Source organism: Euleptes europaea, chromosome 16 (assembly GCF_029931775.1).
Source record: "Euleptes europaea isolate rEulEur1 chromosome 16, rEulEur1.hap1, whole genome shotgun sequence".
Classification (NCBI taxonomy): domain Eukaryota; kingdom Metazoa; phylum Chordata; class Lepidosauria; order Squamata; family Sphaerodactylidae; genus Euleptes; species Euleptes europaea.
The window spans coordinates 53,586,638-53,609,587 of record NC_079327.1 but is presented as its reverse complement, the minus strand read 5'-3'; the positions used below and the strand labels follow the sequence as shown (position 1 = coordinate 53,609,587).

The following is a 22,950-nucleotide window of genomic DNA, read 5'->3' as shown; positions in this document are numbered from 1 at the left end:
CAAGCGGCATCTGTACATCAGAATCTGTATTTCTAGTCTCTTTAAGCTGGATTCCCTGACAAAATCCTTGTCTGTCATGCACAACAGCAAAGAAATGTGATGTTTACAGTACCTAGAGATAAAGGGGAGAGGAGAAATCTCCCTTATTTTTCTTTGAAATGTAAGTCCTTAAGAATGGTGGGGGAAGGAGGTCTTGTTGAGTCAACACACATGTCTCTATAGCAGTGATGTTTCTAATAATCCATTCAAGTAGCAGTAAAATGTTCCTTATTTCTACAAGTACATTCTTTGTCCCGAGAAATTAGGATTTATTTTTTAACAAATGGGTTGCAGCTTTGAAGTTATTTTTCTTCCCATGGGCTTAAAGGCATTTTTCCCATAGGTTACAGGCATTCAAAAAGAAAGCAGAAGAAGCAGGAGAAAGAAGATACAAAATATACAAATACAAAAAAAACATGAAATACAAAATATAAAACTCTGTTTTATTTTAAGTTAATGTATGGATTCGTTGATTTATGTATTTATGTAATCATACATTTAATTCAGAACAAAAAAGAGTCCTTTGGCACTTTACGAAGTGATAGTTTTATTATGACATAACCTTTAGTCTAGAGAACTACATGGGGTGCTTCTGATTAGGAGCTCACAGGGAGTAGCTGACAATTATAAGTAATTGAAAATCTCTTAGAAAAATGGGATTGAATCAAGCCAGCTTTTTCAATCTGTTTTACCAAATTCCCTTCAGTTTCAAAAAACACCCAAACCTATGCAATGGTCACCCCACCAATAATAAATTATCTAAAGGATCTTCAATATTTGAAAATGTACTGAGACTTTTGTGGTGTGAAGTAGAAGAAAAAACACATTGTACAAATGTGTACATTCTAGAAATAGCAAGTCTGAAGCAGTCAAAATAATATCAAGTACTCAATGTCAATACCAGATACCAGTGCTTTTCTTGTTAAAAAAAAATGTATTGCTGGTACTCGTGATGTTCATCACCTTGGGGACCTTAATCAGATGGAATGGCAGCACAGAAATGTTTTAAGTAAATAAATAAAGAATTAAGAGATCAAAACAGTTCTTTTTATATATGTACATTATAAATGTACTCATATAAATACACTTATTTCACGTTGCAACAAATCCAAGAAACAAATTAAGGGGTAAATCGTTCATATTACATTCCTCTCCCAGGGATTCTGGACACCTCTCAAAACAAAAGCAACGTAATACCTTTCATTAAAGGTAAAGGTAGTCCCCTGTGCAAGCATCGGTGTTAGGAAGCCACTCCAGACCTGGCCGTGTCGGCATCCAGGAGCCGCTCTGGGCCTGGTTGCAGTGGTGGCAGTATTCAGGAGCCACTCTGAGGCTTGAAGCCGTATGAAGCTCAATGACAGGGGTGAGGATGGTATTCTCCCCTGAGAGTCTTGTTGGCCTCCACCAGCAACAGTAAATCAAGACAAGGAGGGGGATAAAGAGAGATGTGGGGAAGGAAAAGGGTGGATCGTCAGAGAAAGGGAGAAGAGAAATATAGATGGGGTAGGTTGTTAGAGAAGCAGGGGGGAGAAAAGGAGACTGTCAGAGAAGGAAAGGGGGAGAAAGAGAGAGTGGTAGGTTGACAGATAAAGGGAGAGGAGAAAAGAGGGGGTTGTCAATGAAGGGGAGGGAAGAGAAATAGACGAGGGTGGATTGACAGAGAAAAAGAGGGGGAGATTGACCAAGAAGGGATGGAGAGGAAAAGAGAGAGGGGGTAGGTTAATAGATGTGGCGAGGGGGAGAAAGGGGGAGATTGTCAGAGAAGAGGAGGAGGGAGTGGGAAAGCTGGTGGTGGTCTGAGCTCCAAATTGGTGACATGGCAACCTAAGCCTGCTCTGCTCTCCAAGCCTGCTCCACTCCCCATCTGGGGGGAACAGGGATGGGGGCACACAGGGGATGGGGCCATTTTTACCTCCCAGTCCACCCCTGGATGTGAACTATGGAAGGAGCTTGACAAGAGGGGGCACAGGAGTAAATTGAGTATCCTCTAAATTCTTTCTCGGGTTAATAGTGCCTGGCAGCATACATGCAAGCAAAGTGACTCTGACTGACCTCACCCGAATTAGCCTATCTAGATAGTACCTATTTCTGTCTTTGTCTGTCAGCCCACCTAGATCACATATCTAAAGTTTTGTTTGTAAAGTTTGGGGTATAGGCAGGGCAAGATGGGGTGGTAAGCATAAAATTATTTATTGTACTTGATTATTACTACAGTTTTTCCAAATGTTAATGTTTTTAATTGTATGAATAAATGAATGATTTAAGTTTCATGTATATCTGCATACAGGATATTATTCAAAGTACATAATGTCAGTAAAGGTTGCAGTCATTTAATTGCGTGGCTGTACCAGGGCTTCCTTGTGCTTTTCAGTAAGTCCCCAGAGCCAAAATAGCAATTATAGAAGAAAATTCAGGTTGTCTTTATAGTAAGGCAAGTGGCTGCAACAGAAATGTCAAAGAACTCCAGCTGTGTACATGGTTTCCCCCAATGTGTTCATACGCCTTTATTGGTTCATACCCACAAAGGACACACATTGCAGCTGAGTGTTCATTGAAAAGTCTTTTCATGGCAATTTTTTGTGTTTTCTTTTGTAAGGTGTTGAAAGAATCCATTGCATTTGTTGATGTGGCATTAAATTTAAACTACAATAAATGTGGTAGCTACAAAGCAAACAGGTATAAAAAGGTAAAGGTCCACTGTGCAAGCAACGGGTCATTCCTGACCCATAGGGTGACATCACATCCCGGCGTTTCCTAGGCAGACTTTGTTTACTGGGTGGTTTGCCAGTGCCTTCCCCAGTCATCTTCCCTTTACCCCCAGCAAGCTGGGTACTAATTTTACCAACCTCAGAAGGATGGGAGGCTGAGTCAACCTTGAGCAGGCTACCTGAAACCAACTTCCATTGGGATCAAACTCAGGTCATGAGCAGAGCTTGGACTGCAGTACTGCAGCTTACCACTGCGCTACAGGGCTCTTAAATAGGTGTGGTTGGCCACAAAGAACTAGCAAACCAGAAATCGTGTCTTCAGTGCAACAGAATTTAAATATAATTGGATTTGACAAAGTACATTTAAAATGCATGCTTTTGATGTTTAATAAACAATATACCTTTCTACTATTATAAAGTCTTGGATAAGAATATCAGAATTTTGTCAACAGTGATGTAATGTGAAAATGATGTTCTTTGTTTACACTATTTTAAGCTTTCCCTTCTCAATGGGGGAAATACAATACACACATTTCAGAAAGGTTTCCCAGATGTACATATTAAATGAGAATCAATATGTAATAACTACTCTTTTCACCTGATTCAGACATATGGATATAGTATTTGAAGTCATAGTTTTATGGAATTCATTATTTGGAATATTATACATTTTTTCGCTCAGGGAAAAGAAATCTTTTTATTTCTGTAATTATTGACAGAGAGCTAAAAACCAAGCTAATTTTAAGTATTTTTATGTGTTTTCATTGACTTATTTTATAATTTTAAATGTTGTTTTTAATTGTTCAAATGTTTTAATGTATTTATGTGTACCACCTTGGGGACCCTGATTGTGTAGAAAGGCAGCAGAAAATATTTAAAATAAATACCTTGGCAAATGTGAGTTTAAAAACAAGCATTTGTAAGCAAAAATGTGGTAATCTTTCCTCGCTGCCTCTTGTTAAACACAATAAGAAAGTAAATGGGACACAAGGACAAATTAATATGCAAAATGTAATTTTTCCTGGTACATGCTATGTCTTTTTCATTTTTATATGTTTCCTTCTTCTTTCCTAGGCCAATAACAAGCCTGAAATTGAGGCAGCCTTGTTTCTAGATTGGATGAGACTTGAACCACAGTCCATGGTATGGCTGCCAGTATTACATAGGGTGGCTGCTGCTGAAACTGCCAAACACCAAGCCAAGTGCAACATCTGTAAAGAGTGTCCAATTATTGGATTCAGGTACAATATATCACTTTCTCAATAGTGCATTCTCTTATTCTAGCATGCTTTGTTTTAGCCATTAAACTAAACAGAGAATGTTTTGGTTGTTAATGGTGTTATAATCACCAATAGCAATAAAACCAATCAAGTGGGACTACTCTACATAGAGGCCATATTTGAGAGCACTAAATCTGCATTCTAGCCCGGAAAATGAGTGTGTGAAGAGAGAGAACTTTTCATTGAATTGCATACTTCTCCTTTTTCAGCTTTCCAAAGGAGCAAAGTACTTGTTTTCTCTTCCTTCTGTTCTGTAAAAGCAATTATGCTGTCTACATTGCATCCTGTCTAATTGCTTCCCAGTGTTACATAAAACATGCAAATGAGAACTTGTCAGAGTACAAAAATCTAGGGTTACAAGAGAAAGTTACTTAACATTAATGGGGCATAACCTGGGCAAGTGAAAATCCCATTATATAATGATCATTTCTTCAGAAAGAAAAATTTCTTCAGCCTATCATCTATAAACTCCTCTTAACAATATTTCAACCCTAGACTCTAAAATGTTGATGGGTTTAGACAACTGGGTCAACAGCATAGTTACTATAGCAATGAATAAGCCACTGTGTTTCAAAATGGCTATGGATTGGTGTGCCTGTTCAGAATCCACTTAACCGCTAAGTAAATACTTGCTTTCAATTATGTGCAGGCTTGTTTGATCACTTTGTTTCCCAATAACTGTTTTGTATGGTCTGTATGCTTTTCATTCATGTGATTCTCTTAGCATTGGCATTTGTCTTTCTGTGCATCAAGCAGCTGACAAGGAGCTTTTTATAACTCTTTTTTGGGGGGGAGGGGGGAAGCCCAGATAGACCACTGTGGGAAAGCTACATTCTCAAAAAGACACCATATTTTTTTTTCTGTTTTCTATGAGAGTGACTGGGTGACCTTAAGTGGAAATGCTGTGTGAGAAATTTATGAAAAGATACCTTCCTTTTTGTTTAATATTGGATGTTAAGGAGAATAAAAATGAAACTATGAATTTTTGTATGTTTTCCTATATATTCCTTGTTTCTTTGAAGTATTATACTCTTATATTAGAGTGCAGACAACATGTAGTATGTATTTATAATTCCAAGTCCAACTATTTTTCCCACCATTAAGTGGCTTCTTGTCATCATATTATGGTTAATTGTATGCTTTCACGTTTTGTGAGTGATGTTTATATACCAAGCATTAAGGGATCATGCTGTTTTTGTAAAACTGTTTTCCTATACAATGTAAATGCTTAAGACTCTGTCAATGAGCAATAAAGGTGGTGGTGGTGGTTGCCTTTTAGTGAATCAGATCATGGTTTAAAATTGCCTACTTGGGATAGCTTTCAATGCTGTCAGGCCAAAGTCTTTCCAAGCTGTGGTATCTGAGACCATTTTTGCTGGAGATTTGAGGCACTGAATCTGGAATTTCTACATGCGCAGCATGTGCTCTGTAGAGAAAAAAGGCTTCTCAGAATAGGATTCAAGGGCACAGCAGTGAAAATGCTAAACCAGGGGTGGGGAACGTCAGGCCCGGGGGCCGTATAAGGCCCTCGAAATCATTTGGTCTGGCCCTTCATGGGTCCTGGTAGATCTCTAGCTCAGAAGGATGCTGCCCTGCCTGAATCTCTTGGGCCCAGCTGGGGACAGCAGAGCTCAAAAGAGAGTCGCTCCATGTGGCAGACACTCGGAGCCGTCTCCAGTCGTGCCTCTTGGCTAAATGTTTGACTAAATATAGCAGGCTAATTTTTAAGTTGATAATTTTGTATGGCCCCCGAATGATGTTATAACTATCCAAATGGCCCTTGGCAGAAAAAAGGTTCCCCGCCCCTGTGCTAAACAGTGGGCGAAAGCGCATGTTCGCTTTAGCCTCCTTTATTCCCTGTTTCAGTCAGGATTCAGCCAGGATCGAATGCACGTTCGGCAAAACGCATGCATTCAATCCTGGCTGAAACAGGGAATAAAGGAGGCTAAAGTGAACATGCGCTTTCGCAGTGTGACCACTGGGAGAGGCGGAAGGCCTTTTGGGGATAATCTCTCCCCCCCCCTCTTTTTTTATATTCAGGCCCAATTGAGCTCAGAAGTCTTAAGAAACATGGGCTGTCCTGTGTTCCAAAGACTTGCTAATTGGTCTTGCTGACTGGAAAGTCTTTGCTGGAAACTGAATTTGCTGGAAACGGAAGAAAGTAATTGTATAATAAAATTTAGTCAGTTGATAAACCATAAACTTAACAAGAAAACCAGCAGTATGAGCTCCCGAACTTCAATAGATTTTCAGCCCATTCCCGAGCTTTCAGTGGCCGGGGATGGCGGGGAGGAGGCCCCGCTGCAGCTCCCCGCCTGCCGAAAGTTTTCAAAAACAAAGCCTTCTCGCAGCTTTTTTCTTTTAAAATGGGGCTTTTCGCCCCATTGAGAAGAGCAAGGCTGCGCCTGCTAAAAAGCAGGCACAGCCTCACTTTTCTTCCCACCGGCATACCCGGGGTGAAAGGGGACAGAACGCCCCGGGAACACCCCCCGGGATGCAGGGACGCCCCCCCAGAACACCAGCATGCCAGGGGGATGCTGGCGGAAGGTCCCATCACGACCTGGGGCGGCATTGCCACGGCAGCACTTGGAAACCAGCGACTGGGCCTCCCTGCAGGCATTGGGGCCATTTACGGTGGCGTAAGCAGCCTGGACGCCAGCGTGGGGGCCCCCAACACTGGCGCAGCCCCTTCCTGGCCTCCTGAGAACTTTTGCCCTCAGAAGTCAGGAATGCGCTGTAAGTATCACTGTTTGGGTTTGCACCATGGGTCTCTGCTTCCATCAGTATGAAATTACCACCTTGTAAGAAATGGGCAGGAGCCCCGTGGCGCAGAGTGTTAAGCTGCAGTACTGCAGTCAAAAGCTCTGCTCACGACCTGAGTTCGATCCCGAAGGAAGTTGGTTTCAGGTAGCCGGCTCAAGGTTGACTCAGCCTTCCATCCTTCCAGGGTTGGTAAAACGAGCACCCAGCTTGCTGGGGGTAAAGGGAAGATGACTGGGGAAGGCATTGGCAAACCACCCCACAAACAAAGTCTGCCTTGGAAACGTCGGGATGTGACGTCACCCCATGGGTCAGGAATGACCTGGTGCTTGCACAGGGGACCTTTACCTTTTTAAGAAATGGGTAGTTAGTTAACGTGCAGTCTGCAGCTGTCCTCATTCACTCAACTACTGCCATTGATTTCAAGGGACTGGATTTCAGACACTGGCTACCCATTGTATAGAAAATTAGACAGCAAACACATACCACACCACTGAAGAATAAAGTAGAAGAATAAAAGTAATACTAAAATCCTATATGTGCATACTTCTTTTGAATTGAAAAGGTCTTAATTCTGAGTAATGAAGTAGCAGGATAGTGTGTGTCTTACAAGAAACACAAGATGAAAAGAGGGGAATGTGGTGTACAAATAGTAAGAAATATAAAATTAAAAGTGGAAGGGAAGGAGAACTAAAAGGGGGGGGGGAACTGACCAAGAGAAATAAATGTTTCTGCACACCTTCTGTTGAAAAAGCCCAGTTGAACTTAGAACAAGTAAATGCATATGCCTATGATGCACCTGAATGCATGAGTAAAGGGAAAAGGGAAGGGAAAGTAAGTGTATGGCCCACTGTGGCATTTGGTTGATCAGACTGAAAGGCAGCTGTATGGGACTGTGGTCCATAAGGCATCTTAGTACTAGCCAGTGCATAGGTAAATGGGAAGGAGGTCAAGCTGCTGTTCCTTCATTATGACAGCAAAACAGGGTGACTGACATGCTCTCTTCTGGGAAGGAGAAAAAGTCACTAATGCCTGAAAAGTGCAATGAGGTGATTCTTCTTCCATTGCCCGGTGCACTACTCCCCCCCCCCTTCCCTGGGTTTGCACATTCTCTTCAGTACAGGAAGCACAGCACACAGATTAGGAGTAGGGAAGCAGGGCACATAGGTAGGCCTATAGTGGTACCTCTGAGCTCTTGTATATTGCCAGTGCTGATGCTATACTTGTCTAGGGGTTCACCTGGCAATTCAATTTCCCAGGTGTTTAAACCTTTGGGATTAAGAATCAAAACATTTTACAGCTTGCAGGATAAAAAGCATTTCAGACTAATTTTTGGTTGCCAACTCTGGCTTGGGAAATTCTTGGAGAAATGGGGCCACTGCCTGCGGAGAGGGGATTTGGGGAGGGATTTCACCAAGAATCTCGGGTGTTCCCTACAGTTTGCCCTCCAAAGCTGTCATGTTCTCTAGGGGAACTGATCTCTGTTTTCTTGAGATCAGTTAATTCTGGGAGAACTCCAGACCCTACCTGGAGGTTGGCAACACTATTCAGCATTGAGGGGAAATGGGTTAGCCTTCTATAAGGGAGAGAACCCATTTTCACAGGTGTTATTATAACCCTTAGATCTGTTGGAAAGCACAGCTAATATACCCCCTTTAGGAGTAGTTGTTAAATGAAGTTCAGGAATTTAAGCTGTCAGCCTGGAGGTGTAAAATGCTTGGAAATTTTGTAGCCATGACAAAAATGTTTGTTTCATTTTTTGAAAGGAAAAAAACCCCAAAATATTGGAGAAAGATGAAATATTTGCAATACTTTCTTATTAATCCAAAACTTGGTTTACTGCAAAACTAGGGGGGTTACCGCACTTTGTATTTTCAGCGATGTAGTAAGAGTTTGAAACTGTTATAAAAAACATCGCTTTAAAAGGGTTTTTGGATACCACGGCTTATAAATGGTTGGAAGACGTCTTCACGGCTAAAAGGGCCAAACAAAGTGCGAACAGGATTTTTTATAACGTTTTCAAATTCTTTATACATGGGTGGGAATACATAGAAAGTGCGAACACGATTTTTTATAACGTTTTCAAACTCTTTATACATGGGTGGGAATACAAGTGCGGTAACCCCTAAAGTTTACATTTCACTTATTTCAAAAGAGAAAGTATTCCAGGGGCAGTGGGAGCCAGAGCTGCTGCTAGACTTCATATGTCTTAAAACATGAGAGTGAGTTGCACTCTGAGAATATTTCCCAGAGAGGAACAGCATCTAGAAAGTGCATTTGAAAGTCCTGCGTAAGATACATGCTGTACTGATATTCCAGCTATAAATTAAAATGAGGCAATGAAAAATATAAGGAGCTTAAACAAAGGAAACTAAAGAACTAGTTTGTCTTCCAGTTGTTCAAAACAGACAAGGCCTGGCTCAGTTAATGCACAAACTGGGAAATTAAATAAACAATAATGAAAATACAAGGTGAATCAGATTTTTATGTAGGGGCTGTGTCTTATGCCAACTGGTGGTGAAGAACACGAGCTGAATGAATTTTGTGACTCATGTATAATGACTTTAAAAGATAGTAGAGTAATAGTATATGCATCATCAGCACCAAGAAGTAGGTATACAAAAAGCTGAGGAAAGTAGTGCTACTCATTTTGTTTTAAGTTGCAGTATTAAGCTTTCCTCTTTGATATCTGAAAAAAATACTTGTGAGTTCTGAAATTGTCTTTTTCTTTTCCAGGTATCGAAGTTTAAAACATTTTAATTATGACATCTGCCAAAGTTGCTTCTTTTCTGGTCGAGTTGCAAAAGGTCATAAGATGCACTACCCAATGGTAGAATACTGTACACCGGTAAGTAACTTACTTGTCCTTTAATGGAGATTTTTGGGAGAAGGCATATGTATAATTTGTTTTGTGTAAATTAATGGAGGTTTGATGTACACTACTTTTGTGATTACATTTTCCTGTATGCACTTGATCTTTAAAGCTTTTATATTGATGTTGTAATGTTTTTATATGATGTTACCCGCTCTGGGCCGGCTTCAGCTGGGGAAGGCGGGTTATAAATCACTAAATAAATAAATAAAATAAAGCCTGGTGTTGTAAAATGCATGGTGAAAAATAATTGTAGTTGGAATAAATAATAATAGTTGGAATAATTTAAAGCTCTTTACTACTTATTCTTGATATGTTGCTATATCAAAATAGCTGTACACCAAGAAGCTCCATGTTTAGTTTGAAATAATTTATTTAAGTGTGTTTTACATTAATCCTAGGATGCTTTCAAAATGTATCTAGTGTACATTTGCTATTTCTAAAACCCGTACTGCTGTAATTGCATTATAAGCTATCATCTACAGAAGTGAACTCTTGAAGAATTAGTGTAATATGCATTGATTTTGGTATAGGCTTTCTTAGGGTTGCCAAGTGCCAGGTGGTGGCGGGTAAACCCCTGCCAATCCTCCTGGCTGCTCTGAGGGTTGGCAGGCAATGCGTGCACTCCCAGTTTGAGTGGTAAACGGCCCCTTGCAGTGCAGCACTTCTGGGTGTAAATGTATCACAATGGGCCTTTTACCACAAGGGGCTGTTTACCACTGAAGTGGTAAATGGCCCCTTGCGATGCGTTTACACTCCTAGTTTGAGTGGTAAAGGCCCCTTACGATGCAATACTTATGGGTGTAAACCGGAAGTGACGTGGTCGCATTGGCATGGCTGCGCGCACGCGCAATCTTGCCTCACCTCCGCCCCAAAAACCTTCTGCCAGAGGAGAGGAGGGACCTGGTAAGCCTACACTGTCTCTTCTGGTTTTATGATAACAGTTACTTTTTGTGATAAAACCAGTCTTGTTGTTAGAAGTTTTTAATGTCATATGTATAGGTCAAGGTATCAAGGAAATAAAACTTCATAGCTGTCAGAATGATGTGATGCTGGAGTAGATTGCTTGTGGAAACTGAGTCTGCTTCCCCAGCTTTTCTGAGGAAAATGTATCATTCCCATACTGTGTACTTGCCGTGATAAACATTAATTTTTTTTATGTTTTGAGAAATACTGTGGGTACATGATCTGTCCACTAATTCCCTTAGTACATGAATACATAAAGCTGCCTTACACCAAATCAGACCATTGGTCCATTGACCTCAGTATTGTCATTCATTCATTCATAAACCTTTAATGGCATATAAATTGTTACAATTGATACGAACAGTGGTCATAAATCTTAAAACCGATAAGATAAAATCATAGCCAGTAACATCAGATATCAGAGGTTATACGTTTTTGGACATTTAGCACTTCTACTAAAAAATTGGCGACATCCACAGTAACCTCTGGAGCTGAATCATTCATTAGAAATTGACATTTAACTTTATTAGACAGGTAAAACTTGGGATGTAACCAGTTTTTTAACCATTTTCTACGAGGTGTTTCGTATAGAGGGCAATCACATAGAATATGTTCAGTTGTATCCAAGGAATACAGTATTGTCTACTCAGACTGGCAGTTGCTCTCCAGGGTTTCAGGCTGAGGTCTTTCACATCATCTACTGTCTGGTCCTTTATAGCTAGAGTTACTGGGGGTTGGACCTGGGACCTTCTACATGCCAAGCAGATGCTGTACCACTGAGCCACAGCCCTTTCCCGTGGGAGCAGCCTCTCACTAGCATTTAGAAATATCGGAAGACTCTCAATAACATTTTGAAATACAAGTCTGAAAGACAGCAAGTAATCTTTTGTTGTTGTTCTTCTGAGGTGTATGGTGTCATTAGGTCCCTCAATTATCTCTTGAAATTGCAGCATTTGACTTTTTAAAAAAACTTTCTAGTAAATTAAGCCAAAAGAATTTTAAGGATCTCCTTGAAGGTCAAATTTGGGGTCATGAAGAATTTTTCCAGATCAGCATGTTGGGAGATTTTTATCACATTCTGTGGCGTACAGCTTTGGTTCTGAAGTAAGCACCATTTGGGACAATAAACAAGCAGGAGAGAAAAACGGTGTACTTTAGAATAGGTTACTGTAAAAAAGTCCTACCAGTGGCTGGTCTAACTGATTCTAAGTGGTACAGAGGACTATGCTTTGTCATATTTGACTTGAAAGGTTCATCATATGTTAGGGTTCTTCTTCTATTGGATACATACTAGATTTGCCTAAAAGTAAAAATCAGTGCCCTGAGGTTTAATCAAACGTTCAAAGTTTTCTTTTCCTCCTCATTCTTCCTGTGCTAAGATCATGAGTCATGACTGTGTTATATTGTTGTGCACATCCAAGAGACAGTCTAATGCAGACAAGTCTGAACAACTGTTCTCAGAACCTGCAGGAGAAAATTGTTAATCTTCAAAGTTATAAAGTGCATTAGCACTTTCCTCTTATCTCTAATTGGAGGCAGTTGGGTCATAATAGTTTGAATGTTGTTTCTACTTGCCTCTTTTTGGCAAAGTACCAAACTCTTCATTAAAAATTAAAGTAGGATATAAAATGATATCCGTTTTTGTAAAAGTGACTTCCCTACTGATAAAGACCGTTGAGAAACTGCAAATCGTTGTTCCTTATAACCTATGTATTGAATTTATTATAAAACTCAGAGGAGAGAAGATTCTTTTAGTGGGGAAACTACATGAAGGACAGCTCTTTTTGTATCAACCCACCTACCTGCTTAGGTCCTCAGATCAATTTCTTCTGTATGTGCCCAGGGCTGTCCATTAGGTTCACCTAGGCAAATATCTAGGGTGCCACAAGGGCAGGGGCCCCAAAAGCAGCCCAGTCCCTACCCTGCTTGCCCATGGTGGCAGAGTTTGCTTCAGGGAGCAGCAGCCCTAGACAGTGCCGAGGCCCCAGCCCTGTGCTCCTTCCTTCCCTCTCCATGAGAGGGCCCTCTTCCTTCTTCCCTCTCCCAACAGGGCCATAGATGGGCTGGGAGAGCAAGGCTGTTTTTTGCCTCCTATCTACCCCATTGGAAAGAATGGCAGTGCAGCAAGCCCCAGCCTCAGTGACTGCAGCGTGAATGGGGGTGGCTTCCTCATGGTGTGGAGGGAGGAGGTGGATAATGACTTCCCTGCAGTGCAGAGGCGGGGAGGAGGGCAGGAAGCAGCTTTTCTGAGGTGCAGGAGGAGGCACTGAAGGGTGTCAAAAAACCTAGGACACCAAAGATTCTCGGGCTGGCCCTGTATATGCCCTCTGTCCAACAGGTCTGTACCTTTTCTGCCAGGTCAAAAATACCTGGAGTAGGAAGTCAAGAGTGTATCTTCCTTGCTGTCTTTTTGGAGGCGATCCACACAGTTCTTTTCAGAAAGAATTCTCTTCTCAGGAGTAATGCAGGTTTAATATTTTGTGGATTGGAAGGCACTAAGGCTGTATTTTGTTTTCTGTGTAACTTGGTTTTTAAAAAGACGTGTTTTAATTAAATGGTTTGTTAGCTGCCTCTAATATTCAGAGAGATGGAATATATATTTTTAACTAAAAATGAATGTATTTATTTTGTTGTTTGTTATATAAAATATTTAAAACATTTAAATCCTGCTTGTCAGCTGGAAGGTTCCGTGGGTGGTTTTAAAAAAAACACAATTAAAATTTAAAAACAACAGCAACTCTGAAACTGAGGAAGCAAATCATAATACAGCAACACCAAACCTGTAAGCAATAGAAGCAATAAATTGTTCAAGGACAGCATTATTTAAAAAAAGAAAAAAAATGCAAAAATAGCATGAATTTACTTATAAATCAGGTCAAATAATAAAATACAGGGCCAGCCAAAGAAGCACTTAAACTGTGGCTGTTACCGCACTAGGTATTCCCAGCGATGTATCAAGAGTTTGGAAATGTTATAAAAAAACATTGCTTTAAAAGGGTTTTTGGATGCCACAGCTAAAAAATGGTTGGAAGACATCTTCACAGCTAAAGGGGCCAAACAAAGTGTGAACAGTATTTTTTATAACAGTTTCAAACTCTTAATCCATTGGTGGGAATACATAGAAAGTGCGAACAGTATTTTTTATAACATTTTCAAACTCTTAATACGTCGCTAGGAATACCTAGTGCGGTAACAGCCACAGATATTAAATACACCCTGTATACAGAGAAATGAAGAGCAAAGCTGATCTATCATGACCCTGCAAACCCCTATTTTCTCAAGGGATTAAGTACATTTCTTGTGAAGGAGGCTTGTATGCAACTTATATTGATTATTCACGAGCCATATATGGATTTATGGGTCAGAACAGGCTTGGGAAAATTAATCTTCAGGTTCTGAATACATGTTGGCCCATTATTCCAAGACACACTGGGCCTTTTTGACGACCTACTGGATTTCCCTTTCCTCTCATTTAAACATAATAAATTGAGATTGAAGTTTCATAGAGCTTCAAGACACTGCAAGATAATACTGTTATTCAACATCTGCCATGTTTATGAACATACAATGCAAACTATACAAACAAATCCCAAATATTGACTGCACATGCATTTGTGGACTTGATACTGAAACAAGCTTGTACATCTTCTTTAAATTATCATAACTGTTTGAGGTTGAGTGGGGTAGCAATGATAGGAAATCAGTCAAATGTTTGGATGTCTGTATTCCATGACTGCATGTTGAAAAACTCTTTAACACACTATAAAACTGATTGTATTGTCATATTGCTTTCAGACTACTTCAGGAGAAGATGTTCGTGATTTTGCGAAGGTATTGAAAAACAAATTCCGAACAAAAAGATACTTTGCAAAGCATCCGCGAATGGGCTACCTGCCTGTACAAACAGTGTTGGAGGGAGACAACATGGAAACGTGAGTACAACAAGTAAATTGTATATCATCTGATAAGCTCCTTGAGCTTTCCCAGTTGGCACCTGCTCCCTTTACTTCCCAACGGCATAACACCTCTTTCGTTTTTTTCATGTTTGTTTCTTTTGGTTAAAAGGAAAACACAAGCTGAGGTTCCAGTTGCCAGTCCTCTCGTCTTTCCTCACCTGCTAACCCTCCAGTAATTTAAACATTGATTAGCAAAAGAAAATTATCCACTTTCTTACTGATTGGCTTAAAAGTCTGTACAATGGATAGGTGTAGTTTGGAAACTAGTTAACCAGAAATTGTGACGTCTCTTAGTATGGAGAATCCTTTTTCTAACAGAGCTTCAAAGGTTGAGCTACAACCTATACAATAAAACAAAGTAATAACATGTATTGCAAAGTGTACACAGTAAAATTGTTAAAAACACAGGGCCTGGAATATAGGCTACATATAAAAATCAGTTATAAAAATCTTATGCACAGTTGATATATACAAACAATGTTAATGACCAATGCTTGACCAGATGTGTTTCGGCCTAAGTAGGCCTTTCTCAGTGGTCATAAATACATACAATTATAAAAGACACATCCGGAAATAAACCTTACGAAATATCATAGAATCATAGAGTTGGAAGGGACCACCGGGGTCATCTAGTCTAACCCCCTGCCCAATGAAGGAAATTCACAACGACCTCCCCCACACACACCCAGTGCCCAGAAGATGGCCAAGATGCCCTCCCTCTCATGAACTGCCTAAATTCATAGAATCAGCATTGCTGACAGATGGCCATTTAGCCTCTGCTTAAAAACCTCCAGGGAAGGAGAGCATACCAGCTTAAAATATATTTATCTAAAATTTTGTGTGCCCTGACCTGGATGGCCCAGGCTAGCCTGATCTCGTCAGATCTCAGAAGCTAAGCAGGGTCAGCCCTGGCTAGTGTTTGGATGGGAGACCACCAAGGAATACCAGGGTTGCTGTGCAGAGGAAGGCATTGGCAAACCACCTCTGTTAGTCTCTTGCCATGAAAACCCCCATAAGTTGGCTGCGACTTGATGGCACTTTATACACATACACAATATTTTGTGTGGTTTGATGTGAATTCTTAACCCAAATTGCGGGTCTTGCCACTTGGACAGTTACTCACACAATATGATGCAAAGTGCTTCCAGATGTGTGTACATCAACCTGTGTTGAATCTGAATTGGCCTTTTTCTGACCTTACTTTAGCTTGATTTAGATTTAACTTTACCCCAAGTCAAGTGAGTTTATTTGTATAGCCATAGGCCATTACAAAATATCCTAAAATATTTACAAAATTCTAAGAAAACTGATTAAATATGAGGGTGGAAGGATGCCATCCTCTCCAGTTTAGAGGAGATCCAAAATTACTTTCTCAGACGCATCCTAGTTCTTCTCAAGGGGACACCAGCAGCCCTGATGAGAACTGAAACCGGCCTCCCATCTTTCAGGGCTCACACTCATCTCACAACTATAAAATATTGCAAAAAACATAGATACTTTGCAAAGTACAAACCTGTTCAGTGGTATACCTCTTGAACATTTAATGTCAAAAGACCAAACATGTCAGAGATTTCTCAGTAATATCTGTGTTCGTTAGTCTATCCCTGACAACCTTTTAGATGCTTCTTTGGACAACTCTCTCCTTGGAGCTTGGGTGTTCAGGATGGATGCATCGATCAATAGTGCATCAATCCAGGAATCCAAATTTTCACCTTGGTTCTAAAATTTACACCAATAACTTCTGTCTTTGTATTCCTTCCCATGTAATCACTTTAAGATCTGGCTGAGATTATCAGTCTCTTCTAGTTAATAGTAACCATATTGTATTCCTGCTGGTGATTGCATTACAGCTTGTTTCTTCTGTCTTTTCTTTTCTTTTTTACTTTATTATTTTGGCTGCTTCCATTACATTCATGTTGGTCTCTTGATTTTTCTGGTTTTTGGGTTTCTTTTTAACTTTCTGTAATTATTTTGCTGCTTAATTATTTCTGCCTCTCTCTTCACCTCCTCATTTTTTGTCTTGCAGTCCTGTTACTCTGATCAACTTCTGGCCAGTAGATTCTGCGTGAGTACTTTTGTTGAAGTGTACTGCTATTGCTGCTGCTGCAGTCCCTCACTTTTTTGTTTTGAGTTTCTGTTGTTTTTTTTTAAACATATGTTCATTTCCCTCCTCCTTTCCCCCCATGTTCAGTTTTCTGAAAAGGAAAGCAAAAATGTATTCCAAATACATTTTTTTCACTAGTGTCCTATGGAATTTAACTGCACTCCAGTTGACTTAAGGCGATGTGGTTGAACAATCATCTAGTTGCATAAAGAAGTGTGCAAATTAAGTGCCTGAATTTCGGTGTGTGTGTGTGTGGGGGGGGGGAATAAGCAGCTTCGGTTGGGGAAAAAGACATCTTTAGTTTCATTCTGGATTCTTTATTTCCTTATCTCTATGTGCTAATTAGTTACTCTTAGATGGGTGGACTGTTTCTTTTGTATGTATAGATTTCTTCCTTCAGTTGGAGGATGGAATTATATGGTCACATCAGAACAGAACATTCCTGCTGCCTCACTTTCCCATTGCAGCCCACATCTCCACAAAATGCTGCACCTGGTAGATAGGGACCCCTTAGGAATGAAATGGGGAGAGGTCTACAGCAGGAAGGAGAATTGGTGGAAACTGCCAATTTAGTCTGGATTGAACCCTTTGGAAGGAAATCACTGTGTTAACCTTTGCCTTCTCCACCCCAAAACACTCACCGGATACTGGTTTCCAGCCAGAGTTTCTAGCTATTTCACTGTAGGTTCAGTGACAGAGTATGATTGAGAATGGCAGTACTGTGAGATCCATTCAAAGTTAACTGTTTCTGAGTCCTTATTATTTCTGCAAGGAGTTACTTTCATTTCTTGTACTGAAATCAGTCATACTTAAAAACACTTCCTTCAACATTAGTTGGAGAAGCAAAACACTATTGGTTTTCAACTGGGAGTCTTTATTATTGTAAGACACAAATTCACTGACAAATTAAGTTTACTAATTGCAGATATGAGTAAATATTGGGTTGGCATCTGATGCTAATGTTATAACTTTAATATTAGTCTTAACTATTTGTTTACGCTACTTAGATCTCACATCTACCAAATATTAGTGAAGAAAGCCTAAAATTAGTCTGTGAATGCTACTAAAAATGTTCTGAGAAGTGTGGCCTCTGCTGTATGTTTGCGCTGAATGACTACTAAAATAAGCATTGCTAAATTGTAATTCATTGGGTACAAATGGTACAGCCACTAGGCTAATGTTAAGGAACCAGTTTTATACTAAATGGTCATCTGCTAGTAAATTTAGAATAGGTTACAGTTTAGTGGATGCTTTCATCTTTTAAAAAATAAAACAGTAGATACATGGCAATGATGGTATCATATAATACCATAACTTGATTAGGTTTCTTGTTTATATGGCAAAACATAAACTATATTAAACATAGTTTCTCCCACAAAACAACAGAGTTACCTGGGAATACACACTATCTGATCTGCTGGTTGCATGCAGCCCATTAAGGTTATTGACCTTGTCCATTCAGCACAGTCAGTTAGTCTTGCTCACAGTCTTCATCTTTCTGCTTCAGTGAGAGATGAGAGAGAACTGGCTGGGGTCCTGGAGCCAGCATGGTGTAGTGCTTAGAGATTCAGACTATTATCTGGGAGGCCCTGGTTCGAATCTGCACTTTGCCATGAAAGATCTCTGGATGACCTCGGGCCAGTCGCTCTCTTCATCCTAACCTATCTCATAGAGTGGTTGTTGTAAGGATAAAATGGAGGAGGGGGTAATGATATCGTAAACTGATTTGGGCCCATACTGGGAAGACACATATAAAATTAATAAGTATATTAAATTTTATAAAAGAAATAGCGAACACTTAACAATGTTGGGCTGTATGTTGCTTCACCTGTTGTAACCCAGTACACTTTCTAATCTGACTGACTGTATGCCTTAAATGAACTGAGTAAATGAACTGAGCATACCATCTGTGAATAGACATAGGCATAATGTGAAGAAAGTTATAATTTGTGCATATGTAGATAAGATACAAAGATAAGGCACACACACACTTAGACGTACCTGTCAACACAAAGTTCTGTGTTGCAGATTAATCTGTTTGTACATCTCCAATATCCATTAGGAAATAAAGGACTTGTTAAGGCATTCTCTGTGGAATTCATTTGACTTTTAGGCCAGCCATTTCACATCGCAGTATACATTGTTCCTATTTTTAACCAAAAAAATAACATTTGCCTTCTAATGGTGCCTTTTACAGCAGCAGCAAATGCACATTCAAAATATTAGCATGCTCTTGCTTTCACCCCATAATGTGCAAGACAGTTACATGTTTTTTTTTTCCATTTGCATGAGCACTTGAAGAGCTGAGGCTGGTTTTGGCTTTACAAAAGATATTTCTTTGGCATGCATGTCTGACATATATTGTGGAATGAAAGCAAGTACATGTTAACTTTTTGACGTAACATTGCCTTTTGTTGGAAAGGAAAACAATTGTTATTGGTTTAAATTAGGATGAGTCAGAGAATAGAGAGGAGTTTACTTTTTTGACGGTGAAAAGCAAATGCAAGAAAATATTAGATACACGTGAGCTCACTATAAAAGATCTCATTGTAATTCAGGGTGATTAGGCAGAGTTAAAACATGCTCTTCTTCGTGGTCTCCTTGCACAACAGAAATTGCTCGGCGTGTTCAGAGCCTCAGTTCAGGGTATTCCAGAGCCAGGGTTTTAAGTTTAAATCTTTTTGAGACTAGAAAAGAGCAAGAGTCTAGTAGCACCTTAAAGACTAACAAAAATATTTTCTGGCAGGGTATGAGCTTTCGTGAGCCACAGCTCACTTTTTCAGATTGTGACTCACGAAAGCTCATACCCTGCCAGAAAATATTTTTGTTAGTCTTTAAGGTGCTACTGGACTCTTGCTCTTTTCTACTACTGCAGACAGACTAACACGGTGAACTCTATGGCATTATACCCTGCTGAGACCCCTCTCCTCCCCAAACTCAACCCTCCCCAGGCTCCGCCCCCAAATCTCCAGGTGTTTCCCATTCAGACCTGGTAATCCTACTTTGGTCTGTCCTGACTAGAGATAGATTTCTAAGTATGGTTGCTTCAAAGCCAGAGGGTCTTGATTCATTTTTTGATTTCTTTATTTTTTATTCAGTTTTCAGTTTCCCTTAAACACTGTTAAGCATCACTGAATTTGCTGTTATTTAAACCTGTACAACAATATGACCTTGATCCAACCGTTCTTGCGGACAGTGGCTCTCCAATATGCATGTCAAGTTTGCTAATCTCCCCCTTCTCTCCATGGTCCTATTTGACTTTAATGAAGCAGGCAGCAATGCATGAACAAATAGGTACATGCATGGAACTGTCTCCGCCATTAATGTGAATGGGAATTCTTCAAAGCACACAAAGAACTCTGGATTAGAGTTTACATATATTAAAAAAATAGTATTGTGAAATCCATTTTATTCCTTTACATGTTAAACAATAAAAACAAAGTATTAACAAATGCAAGAAGGTCTGACTTTCAGAACTTTTTTAAAAATTGTGAAGTATCTGTGAGGCAATACAGTATCTGAAGTGTTCTTATTAAAATACTGCTAAGCACTCTTTTGAACAGTGTTCTCCTATAAATTCTGGAGCATTAGAATAATTTTTTCAAGGAACTGGCTGTGTCCTGTGACAGTTATAGGGAGCTCTGTATCAATAAACATGTTGTAAACTGTGATGAGTCTGAAAGCATTGGTAAATGTAGGTGCCACGTTTTGTCAAATAAAACTGAGAAGAGTTATAATTGCTCTATTGTTTCTACTAGAAAAAATGTTCTTTGGAGAGAGACGCTATCTAGATTTTATACAGTAGTTATCACTTTTGTATAAAAATAAAAAGAGAATCCATTTTTTCAAAGCCTCTTAGGAAGAGAAGCATTAAAATCTCCCTAAATGCACAGTTGTCCACCAGGAAAAAAAATACTTCAGGCCCATGGTGAATTAAAATGATGTGAATGCTTTACCAGGGGTTGATTACATTTCAGATTAAGATTAAAGGCCAAGCCACACGGCAATGATTTTCCATGCAGCTGCTATTGCTGCTGTGAATGCAAAGGCATTCAGAGCGGCAACAGTGTCCACTGGCAGTTTCCCCTGCAGTTTCCTTGCCTCGGCCCAATTTGTCCAGTTTTGCCCGAGCACCTCAGGGCTTGGGAGTTTAGTGGGGTTGGCCACAGTCAGTACTTGGATGGGATATTGCCAAAGGAGACTGGGGTTGCTGCACAGAGAAAGGCAATGGCAAACCAACTCGGCTCATCTCATTCCTGGAACGCCCCATGGAAGGAGTAGCTCATTGCAACTTCCACCCTACATGGGTGTCATCCTGTTCATCACCATCAAAGGTCTTGTCAGGCTTTTTTTTTTTAAAGGCAATTGCTGGATCGTCATACCATTAGAATGTTCTCACTTTCTAGTGCAACCATCTACTCTGAACTGATAGGTTTTTTAAATGTAAGTCCATAGTAGTTATTGTTGCAGGCCCATTTCATTTTAAAATGAAAGCTCAAAAATTAGAGGAACAAGTCGATTGTGGCAATAGATTGTTACAGCTTTGCAATGGTATAGCAATCTAACAATTGTTTATTTTTTCAATACCCCTCCTCCAAACCGTCAGTGGTGCAGGGAGAGGAAATGGTGACTGTGGGGACTGAGAAAAGGAAAATGGCACCGATATAGGTGGGATCTGCAAAAATGTGACCTTCCTATCCACACTGTGTATAAAGACACTTTAATTGGGATCTTTCAAAAAAAAAAAAAAAAAAGGTTGTATCAAACCAAGTTTGGGAAATATTGCACCAAAGCAGGGAAAACCCAGAAAGTGAATAATTAGGAGATGCTGTCAGGTGGGTGCGTGAAAAAAAGTGCTCCAGTACAGATGCCAAGTGGGATCAAAAGCTGTGTGGAAACTACCCAAGACTAGGGAAAAGGTTGTTAATCAAAATCATGGGAATGAAAGATAGAGTTTAACAGCAGTACGCTAAAAATCTAGGAAATATATTTCACTCCAAATTAGACAAACTAGATAGGAACAAAGATATATCCCAAATCGAGCTTGGTCTCCAGGCCCCTGGTCATCCTTGTCGCTCTCCTCTGCACCCGCTCGATTTTGCCCACATCCTTTTTGAAGTGAGGCCTCCAGAACTGCACACAATACTCCAGGTGTGGCCTGACCAATACAGTGTACAGCGGAACGATGACATCTTGTGATTTGGATGTTATGCCTCTGTTGATGCACCCCAAAAATCACATTAGCTTTTTTTGTTGCTGCATCACACTGGCTGCTCATATTTAACTTATGGTCCACCTGTACCCCAAGATCTTGTTGCCACTCCAGGGCTAAGCAGTGGTGGACCCTCATGCCTGACACAATTAACGTACACAACAGTTAACTGAAATTAGAAACTTTTATTGGAATATATATTTTGGCTGCAACTTGTATATTGGCAACAGCATGCATTGCATTAGCACAGCATGGGACAGGATCACAGCATAGCCAACCCCAATGCGGCGTGGCGACCAATTCTACTCCAGCAAGCCACTGAGAGTAGCTGGGATGGCAGTGCTGGGAACTGACCTGGGCATGAGCCACTAGGTGCTCCCCTGCCACCAGGGCTCAAAAAAGAGGTTAGAAGATGTTGCCCTTGGGGCAATATATGCTCTGTAGGTGGCAGATTTCCAACTCCCAATTGCCCTGATTTTTTCACCCGGTAACCCCAACTCTGCAGCAGCTGTAGCCGCTCCAATCCGGAATGAATGGGACCCAAAGTCCTCAGGCCTCAAGCCAAAGTTTTGCAGTCTTTTCCGGAAAACCCTGAATAATTGAAAACGAGTCAGGACTGATCCGCCCTTATGGATCAGTAACTATCCAGGCAGGGGCAGATGAATTAACAAAAATGTCCTTACAGAAATCATTGGGCAAGGGGCAGGCACCTGAGCTGGATAAAGGACAAGCTTTGCCCCTTTTCCATAATGGTCCATCTTAGAACACCTGATCGTCAACTGAACTGTATTGCCTGAAACAGCCATGTCCCCCAGCCCCAATGCCCTCTTGGCTGATGCTGCCACGAGCTCACCAATTCTGAGTGCTCCATAAAAGGCCAATGAAAAAGCTATTTAAAATAAGGCCACTTTGTATGGTGACCAACACAATGCGGGGAGGCTGCAAGCTAACTGGGCCGAAATTCTGGAACTAACTGGCTTATGCCTTTCGAATTCAGGAGGTGCTGCCTGCCTCCACCCTTCGTGAGCAGAACTTTTGACTACAGTTCTGCAG

General features: G+C 40.4%; 1 protein-coding gene across 2 annotated transcripts in view; it reads left to right on the top strand.

Moving 5' to 3' along the window:
• DMD (dystrophin) overlaps positions 1–22,950 on the top strand; it is a 1,354,185-nt gene that overhangs the window by 1,282,328 nt on the left and 48,907 nt on the right. Inside the window, exons 68-71 of one of the 2 annotated variants that reach the window (XM_056862020.1) lie at positions 3,822–3,988; positions 9,524–9,635; positions 14,421–14,557; positions 16,608–16,646. In XM_056862020.1, coding sequence (XP_056717998.1) covers positions 3,822–3,988; positions 9,524–9,635; positions 14,421–14,557; positions 16,608–16,646 — 455 coding nt within the window. The remainder of the gene's footprint in view (positions 1–3,821; positions 3,989–9,523; positions 9,636–14,420; positions 14,558–16,607; positions 16,647–22,950) is intronic. The other variant, XM_056862019.1, reaches the window with a different exon arrangement.